Source organism: Saccoglossus kowalevskii, chromosome 21 (genome assembly GCF_978046115.1).
Source record: "Saccoglossus kowalevskii chromosome 21, keSacKowa6.1, whole genome shotgun sequence".
NCBI classification, from domain to species: Eukaryota; Metazoa; Hemichordata; class Enteropneusta; family Harrimaniidae; genus Saccoglossus; species Saccoglossus kowalevskii.
Genome location: NC_140661.1, coordinates 17,447,861 through 17,457,656, shown reverse-complemented (window position 1 = coordinate 17,457,656; position 9,796 = coordinate 17,447,861). Strand labels below are relative to the sequence as shown.

The window sequence follows — 9,796 nt, the reverse complement described above, 5'->3', positions numbered from 1 at the left end:
AAGCAACCCTTAGCACGAAGTGATATGTACCAATGTAGTGTACGAGTATGTCCGCTGTTTTACTCAGTAGTGTGCATTACTCAGTGCAAGCCATAGTGTATTTTCTCAGCTACCAACCATTCCCAGCAGTCGCCTATCAAGGAATGAAACAGAACATGCGCAAATAAAGTCACTTACGGGTGCAATATTTTATTTGGCCAATAGAAATGCTTCCAAATGGAGTGATTATTTAACACGCGCGTCAGCAAAAAAAATCTTTAAATTTGGACGAACGGATCAAATCTATCAGTTGCATGATTGTTTGTCTGGAGTCTCCATATAGCATTTTATGTTGAAGAGTATTGTAGGAAATACATAAACAATGTTACGTTTGTTATTGATTCTTGTGGTTACTAGTTTGACTCTAGCAGTCCCGCACGAGGTAGGTTTACTCTCTTATTAATCTACGACGTACTGTGTATTCTCACTTATCATCTATTCACGTATATTTCATTCTGTTCGTTTGATATATTCTGAATACAATTTAAAATTTATATATTTGTATCATTAAATCAACGACCGTAGTCTATTCTTTTCACACGCGAAAAGACAAAAGCTTAAATGTCATATAGGAAGGTGATATCATTACTATATGGAATTATATTTCAGCATTTTCAAACAAATTTGTTTCTAATACATGTATTATGGGCTGTGCAAAATAGTTTATGATACATTCTAGCGTACACATCTAAATATTTTATTTTGGCACCATTGTTTTGACCAAACAAACGTTTTAACAATGTTATGTACATGTCTTAATGTTGTGTTGGTTATTTTCGGTTTCTAAAATCTAAAAATTTTATAGATAAATTCTTCATTATACATAATGTCCTTGAAAACACGATTTTTCTCTTTGAAAATTGCCATATTTCTACAACACAGTAGCATAGTCAACATCTATCGAAAAATATGTAAAGTATTCCATCGCCAATGAAGAATTTACTGGTTCGAAATTACACTGGCCATTTGCCATTAACACCTAACATCTCAGCTGTATTCTTTCTTTTTATGCAGAGACTGCTTGCGCAGAGGAGTAAGTACACTCTCTTTATTAGCAAACCACTGACAATGCCATATCAGTATGTTAATCAGTAACTATGAACGTGTTATCACTATCAATTACTAAGTTTACAACAAAACATGTTTAAATGTACTGAAAATGTGTACACGGTTTTGGAAAAGTGTTCAATGCTTCAATTTAACTGTTGGGATCTATCGTGTGGTTGTTCGTATTAACACTGTTACTGCATCACTTAGTAGCAAGACAATTACATTGGTTTTATATAACACAGTTTGAAATTGTATCAAACTATTCAGCAGCTACACCGAATATGTGCCTTTTTAGTTGCTAATGGATATTATTTTATCGGTATGTTATTAACCGTTATCCCTGTGTGATATGCAGGTTCGACGAGCATATACAAACTTGTGGACAGCCCAGTAAACTGGTATGAAGGTAAAGAAAGTTGTGAAGCTATGGGTTGTGTACTAGCACAACCCAAATCTGAGCAAGAATACAACGCTATATTTGCTTTACTCCCAACATCAGGTACAAATATGTCGTAGCAAGTCTAACCGCTTTCTATTAAGGATTTTAATCATGAAACAATGAAATCTTATTATATGTAGCCCAGTAATTGCTTGCACTTGCCTGGTTTTATTTTGAATTCACTAGAATTCTATTGGATTGGGGTGACCGATTTAGACCACGAAGGGCGATTCACTTACGACACTGATAATCAAGACATTGTTTACAATAATTGGGATTTAGAAGAGCCAGATAATGACAATGGAGAGGAGCATTGTGTTGATATTAGGTAAGTAATGTTAATGTCGCTTTAAACATAGATCGGTCACAGTTAAGATTAATAATGACAAATAATTGTTTGGAGTGACTGTTTGTATTGTTTCTGAATTACAATATATTAAATCAATAACCGACTGACCACGATTGATCCGATTTCCAAATGACGAAAGATGGTATAGTAATTTATTGTGGCTTATGCAGTTATATTTTAGTCAATGAACTTATATTTGTAGTTTTAGCAACACGTATTGGTATGACTACAACTGTAACCTTCAGGACGATGGTGCAGTCTGCGAATGTGAGTATAGTGATTGATCTGTCTTCTCCATAATATCTGGTGCACTACCATTCGAATGTATTGATGGTAATTCACGTCCTTGCTAAATAAATTATTTCTGTAACATAAATTGATTGATGACTGTGAACAATTAGGATATAAAGAGCCATTTTTTTGTGTTTCTCCACTTTTATTTCTCGTGATGTACAAAAGCAGAACATTCATACATAACGTGTGAGTTAATGTTTTTATTAGGCCCTCCTGATGGTGTGAGAGGTGATCCTCATATGAGGACATTCGATAGTCGTGCATATACATTCCAAGGAACAGGCTGGTACATTCTCCTAAAGGACTGCACCAACAAGCCTCGTTTTGAAGTCACAACTAAGTTTGAACCAAGAGAAGACAGTACACCAGACCAAGTTAGAACAATAACTACCACATTCAATATAACTGTTGGAAATCAATATGCGGTCGTTAATGGACTGGATGTTACAACAGTGAGTTGTAGTATTGTGATTTTGTAAACAAAATCCCCTTTTAATTTTTTTAACTCCCGTGTGTGAAGCACACAATGGGAGTTTTTTCAGTTACCCTGTCTGTATGTGTCTGTTATGGGTGTGTGTGTCTGTCTGTCCACTGAGAACCGTGAGAACCGTGTGTTGGTCTATAGATGCTCTGGGCTAATGCGCAGATTTGATTAGATTTGGGTTGAAATTCAAACATATTAATTACTTCATTTGCATGATAATTACTTAATTTCCAGCTGTTCCTTGACTGTTCCACTAATATCTAAAGAGCCATTCATTATATTTTAATGAAACTTGGTACATAGATGTTCTGTACTAATGCACAGATGTGATAAGGTTTGGGTACAAATTTATGCATATAATTAACCTAATTATGATTAGCTAATTATAAGTTAGCTAATAATGATTAGTCAATTTTCGGATTTTCACTGATATCTCAGGTACTAATCATCACATTTCAATGAAACTTACATAGTACATAGGACGATGCACAGACGGATATGTGAAATATTAATTACCTAATTTGCACAATCAGTCAATTTTCAGCTTTTGATATTTCAAGTAATATTACTTCATTAGTTTTCAATGAAACAATCCAAAGACCTGATTAATTTTAAGTAAAAATGTGTGCTTATTAATCAACTAATTTGTATAATTACCCAATTATCAGCTTTTACGCTGATATCACATGTACTAATTATTCCATTTCAATTAAACTTGGTACATTGATGCTCCAGAACAATGTACAGAACCGCTCAGTTTTGGGTTAAAATCTGATCATTTTAATTACCTAATTTGCATAATAAATCATAATGTTAGGCTCTAATCACATTTCAATGAAACCTCGTACATAGATGGTATGTGACAGTACTTATCTTAATTCAATGAATCTTGGTACATATTTACTATAACACACTGTTTTAGGTTAATATACATCTATAAAAAATACCTAATTTGCATAATGATTTATTTTTCAGCTTTCCACTAATTTAGTTAGGATTAATCATCACATTATAATGAAACTTTGTACATGTGCACCCTGGAACAATATACAGAGTTAAATCGATGCATAATAATTAATTTGGCTTATTGAGGTAATCCACAGACATACATTTTGATTATCTATTAATAACTCATTTCTGATATCTAAAAAATGAATTCATTGTGGAGGTACTCTGGAACTAATTAATGTATTATATTTTTTTGTAATTTGAATTACATTTTTCTCATGTTATGCATCTCAAATAGCAGACAAAAATTAGTTGCCAAGCTTCCTGTTTGAAAAGCAAATCTTAAAATTTTGAATTAATTTTAATGTGTCTCCAATACTCTCAGCACACGAGAGTTCTTTCTAAGATTTTATTGATTTAATGAACTGGATGTTACCAAAGTGAGTTGTAGTATTGTGTTGTTGCAAACAAAATTCCCTTTTAATTTTTTGTATGAATATAGCCATCATAACAATATTCTGAATAATTTCACAGGGAAGTACAGATGGACAAATGACTGACGATAAAGTTATAACAATCCAGGAAGAGGATAAGAATATTAAACTGTACTTCACTTCGAAAGACACGACATTCACTTTTAATTGGACTCTGCGAAATCATGCATTGGATGTATCTTACAATGGTTCGTTTTACAATGGGAAGCTATGCGGTCTGATGGGTAATGCAGATGGTGATACTCGCAATGACTTCCAGAAACCAGATGGTAGCATTACCAAAGACGTTAATGAATTTGGTGAAAGCTGGAAAGTGAATGACAAAAAGTAAGTTGTTTGTATATTGATGTATATTTTTATAAATGTTTGCTAAATGATATTACAAAGATACTTTTTATTTCAGTATTTGACAATTCATTAAGTTAAACCATATTTTTTATTCTTATGTTATAGACGTTTCTAGGAAATCTTCAACTGAAAAGAACAAACATGGTTACACCCCGATCAGTTTTCAGAAATCTAAATATTTGGTCATTTTCTGGTGATGGTTATATGTGAAATACACAACAACATGATATTTTTAAGTTAAGCAGCATGAGTAATATAATAAATAACACAACATGTGATTGACCACAATCTTTGGGAAATTAGTAGATAAGTAAATGTATTGTATTGTTCAACAAGGTTAGTTCATTAAAAATATGTGGAAAAGCAGACGTTGAGTTCCATTGTATTGCAAATACGAGTGTATCTTTGAGTGAAACGTGACATTCAAAGTACATACCGCGAATCTGAGTATCAGACAGTATGTACTGCATTATCGTCGATAAGTTTTGATCCGAACACAAAAGTTGAAGTCACACTGCTTCTGGTGCCACTGATATACAGCACACTTTTGAAATAAAAGAATTCACACCATGCCATTTCAAATCTCCGTTTGGAACCTCCAAATCAGAACACAACTTTGTTATATAATTCGCACACAAATACATTAAAAATGAGAATAATACTCAACAATATATCTGTATAGGGAAATGTAGGCCCAACAATGTAAATAAATGACTGACCGCAAGCGACAAAAAAATCCCCCAGAACAAAAGAACTGATATATACTCGACATAATGTCAAATTAGTAAGCGAATGATGTATAGACATCATGGTGTACATGAAGTTATGCATTATGATTTAGCACTTCATGTTCCTCATGTGTCACCCATCACTTATCGTTCACCTAATAGTCAAATCGTTTCTGTATGAAATTATACATCACACAAGTTGCACTGATGTTAAATGAAATTTAATTTGTATTAAATCAGTGTTGAATTATATTTGTGTTATTGTAAATACCTCCAAAGTGGCAAAACAACTTTCGATTAAACTATAGTTCTAAGACAATAAATTCTGTTTAGATTGTGTAGCTATATATACAATAACTTAAAGTTCGCCCTTCATGTCGCCTCATTATACGAATCGTGTAACAATAGGTGTTTGCCTCCTGATCAACAATTTAGCAACAGTTATTTTGGAATTGTTACTATTATTTCGAGCGGATACAGATATGTGCCTTTATTAATATTTATAGTTGAAGAGTAACAACAAACATATTTTTCATTCCACCTCCATTGAACAACATTGCGAGTCGGAAATTTAAATGATGTAATCTTCATAAAAATGACGAGAACTGATCATAAGGATACAAGAATTTCTTTCACATACAATGAAATAATATTTATGAAATTACAATAGGAACTAATTATTGAGCCTTGTGCAAACGGACATTTCGCGATTCCTGGGATATGTTAGCTAAGTATTTCATGACGTTTAAAAATGTAGGTGTTGAACCAAATACATAAATGAAAAAATGAATAAAATACCAGTCATTTTTACCTTATAGAGTAGTTGATCAGTATTACAAAGCAAAGCAGATTGATTTTAACAAATGCCAGATTGATTTTAAAGTAGAATGCTACTTGTGATATTTTGTGTGAACGTCTTTGTTTCACTGTCAAAAATAATATACCTAAAATGTCATTTCAGCAACGGTTTATATAGACCAGAGTGTGAACATATTTCCACAAAGGAAATCTACTCTAACATTGTCATTTTTAAAATACTTCTAGACATAGAAAATATTTGTTAACACTATATAAATTTGTGTTCACCTTATGGCTCCGGGCAAAACTTTAATATATAAAAATCCTCAAAACGGACAAAACATGTTATTTTCACGCTATTATTTACCTCGATTTTTCTTACCTGAGTACGGTGACTTCATATTATTATTCCATTCTCTCTATTTTCATAAAATATGTAAAAAAAAGATTACAATATTTTCATTTCTGTCTATCATTCCGCCTTAAGTCGAATCTGGAGAAAATTATGACTAATTAGAGATGGCTTGCAATGTGTCGCTGTCATTGTAAAAGTTTTTCTGACAATATTTCGGACCTCAACAGCCATCATCCACTACGTTAACAGTTTCCCTTAAGGCAGTGTATATGTGATGCAAAGTCGCATGGCCATGTTTTTTTTTTCAAAAAAAAATTGAGCAATGCGTGCAAAAGTTGAAAATATTGGGTGCACTTACACCACGTAATGAAACATTGACATCGCCTCGCTCTTTATATTTAAGTTGTCTAATAATTGGTTCAGTGGAAAATGAAATGTTGAATGACAAACAATAAAATTTGACAGTGTCAGTTTTCTTGAAACATGTCGAAAACGGTTATAAAATGCATTAGCAATCGCATTCATTTGAATCTTTAGAATTGTTCATGTTATCGCGGATGCAAGTAGTTTAATTATTATGAATACAACACTCTGAACGTACTCACTGGTGTTATATATAAGATTAATGCATGTTTTAGATCTTAGTCGGGTTGTCTGCATTACAAGCAGACCCATATGCAAATTACATAACAAATCTCTACATTGGCCAAGATCTGACAAAAAATCAATAAAATAAACGTTTCCTTGTTTATCATTTTTACATTACATAATATCAATGAAGACAGTAAAAATCAATTGTGTGACACACATTAGAAACTGGTAACGATGGGGGAACGTTCACCAATCTATTAATATCTGTGTGACAAAAGTCCAATGCAGTTGGTGTCTTCTTGTATCTCAGACTAACATAGAACAGTTTAGCAATGCCGACTGTTGTAAGTGTGAATTGGGGATTACGCCCGTGGAATGCGTGCCTCGGCACACCTTGCCTGTAGTTTATTGACGCACGTTTGTCCTCTGAGTCTAAAGTTAGCCTGAAGATTTCCGAAGGCACTCGCATTTACCTGCTTCGTGTGTTTTCGTAATATCATTATAATGCTGAACACACAAATCTAATGGAAAATAAATCTCTGAGTTTTAACCTTTGGATCGTCACCGTTTCTGTTCAAATCAGTCAATTTATGTATGAGTTACTTCAGTATGAATTTTTCCTACTTCCGTCTACAATATTTATGAATACATAATGAGTGAATTTCTAGTAACATTTCTCATTATTTTGACTTTTGTTGAACTTTTACTATAGGTAGCGGTGCGATTTCCATTCTCGTTTGTTTGCATGATTAAAATAACATGGGGAATAAATAGAAATATATTTTGTCGCATTTGTCAAGATTATTCAACCAAGAAAAAATGACAATAAACTATTAATAATTACTATGTACTTCTCGCGTTGTTTGATAATATAATGACATCGCGTTACATGTTATAGTCGCGTTAGTTAGATTAGTTTGTTTATTGGATAAAGTTAAGCTCCAAAACAAACGTGGCACGCATCTGACCAAAAGAAAAGTCGTGTTGCTAGTCTGTGCAGTATTAGTTTGAGCTTGTATTAAGTAAACAAAAAATTCAACGGAGTTGCCGCTAGTCAGGTGTGGATGTTGATAGTTTTTCGATTATTTTTTGCAGTAAAGAAATGTACATATTGAACAATGAGCACGTGAGAATTTGTGATGTGAGTCAAACGATATATTTTTGGAATGGGAAATTGAAAAGGTATAATATATGATTAATATAATCTTATTCAGCATACTTTTATTTTGTTTTCTGACATCATATTCAAAGGCTATAGTTCTCAGAATTTAAAAAAGTAATAAATACATATAAATCATGTTAATATCATGTTTTTATTAGAGGGCTCCATATCAAAATATGATTAGAGCCATACAATTTCAAGTTAAACCAATGATCAAACAACCAAAAAACAAATCTTCCTCTCTCAACTGAAATTGTATCTACACTTGAAATTCACACCTAGTGTTCGAATAAATATTCAATATTAAAAATTACCTGAAACAAGGCATAAATTGCTGTTGTCGGTATCACACTACACTACACTACACGGTACGGTACGATACGGTATGGTACAGTACGAAACAGTACAGTACAGTACATACATATGACATACATTGCTGCTGAGTCAGTTTTCAGCACACCATACCATCTGCAGACAAACGTTTCGGGAGATCGAATAATCTCTTCTCTGAGTTCCCCTAGTCCCAAGTTAATGAGCAGTTGATGGTGCTCTTTGAAGACTTCCCATGCCGATTCTTGGTGTGATTTGAATATAATATGTGGTGTCACACCCACTTTAGGGTAAAAGAGCTGGTGCTGAATCTCTGGGTAGGTTGTTGATTAGTGTTGCAATGGGTATGTATCGTGGCTTCTACGTGGTACCTGACAGCATCCACAGGTGTTCAAATTGTGCACGCGGAAAATGTGAAACTAAAAGATGATACAACAACGGTATTGAACTGGCTATGCACGGCATGTAACACTAAATGAGTGTCCGCTTCTTCATGATTGGCTCACAGATTTGTCAACTCTGTTGTTGCCTTCGACGATCTAACTTCAAGTTCCTATCTAAACCCACCAGCAACTGCAACCTCCTTATTGGGCGCCTGAGCACCCAGCTGTTCATACAGAAAATTAGTGAGATCTGCTTTATTGTCATCGAGTGACAGAAAGTTTGTCAAATTTTTTAAAAGAGGCACATCACGACCCACAACAAGTCGTCTTATTGGTCGAGCTGCTTTCGTACGTATTGACCTGGTAGTACCCTTGATTGTTCCTTCCCTGTATCTGTCAAAGACAACATCAACCCGTTCATGGCTAGAAGCGGCCTTTAGTATTGTTCTTAGATATGTGTCAACAAAATCTCTGAATGCCTCTGCCTTGTCAGGCCTTCCAAGGGCAACTACCAGTGCTTGTCTTTCATTTATAAGGCAAGATGATCTCCCATTAAGTTCAATTGCATCAGAACAGATAACACCTTCGATTAACTTGTCTGTCAATGCCGACTTGTTTCCTGTACGAAGTCTTCTATTCATTTCGGCAAGTGATACGCGGACTGGCAGAAGCTCATGCTGAAGGACAGATGGCAGGTCAACTGGAATACCTGCCTCGTAGGTGGTAACAAGACGTTTAAGGATGTTTCTATTCACCTTTAGGATCGTTAACTTGTCTTCAACCACTTCATAGAGCGATGAAAACTTGTTTGCGTAACTCTTGTGTAACGGTGAATGGATTTGGAAATCCGGCTTGCCGCCTTGGTCTGGTACAATCAACGAATGTGTTCACTTCTTCCTGTGCAAGATCTTTGGCACAAAGTAACGAGTTCGGGATAGCCTCTTTTGCCAGATTCTTTGTTGCCAGATTTTGCAATAAGTCTGACCAACCTGATGCAAACACAT

The 9,796-nt window shown here is 34.2% G+C and overlaps 1 protein-coding gene across 1 annotated transcript; it reads left to right on the top strand.

Moving 5' to 3' along the window:
* Window positions 1–319: 319 nt before the first annotated feature.
* On the top strand, window positions 320–4,811 carry LOC102806259 (zonadhesin-like). The gene is made up of 8 exons (XM_006822819.3): window positions 320–421; window positions 1,054–1,072; window positions 1,445–1,588; window positions 1,715–1,856; window positions 2,080–2,144; window positions 2,379–2,623; window positions 4,138–4,424; window positions 4,551–4,811. The coding sequence occupies exons 1-8, from the start codon at window positions 362–364 to the stop codon at window positions 4,558–4,560; spliced, it is 972 nt and encodes a 323-aa protein (XP_006822882.1). The 5' UTR covers window positions 320–361; the 3' UTR covers window positions 4,561–4,811.
* The last annotated feature ends 4,985 nt before the right edge of the window (window positions 4,812–9,796 follow it).

Bases quoted from the DNA above. Each gene is read 5' to 3' on its own strand.
- LOC102806259 (XM_006822819.3), top strand. From the start codon at position 362: ATGTTACGTTTGTTATTGATTCTTGTGGTTACTAGTTTGACTCTAGCA. The intron at 1,589-1,714 runs GTACAAATATGT...TGAATTCACTAG, and splicing joins TGCTTTACTCCCAACATCAG to AATTCTATTGGATTGGGGTG. The intron at 1,857-2,079 runs GTAAGTAATGTT...TTATATTTGTAG, and splicing joins GAGCATTGTGTTGATATTAG to TTTTAGCAACACGTATTGGT.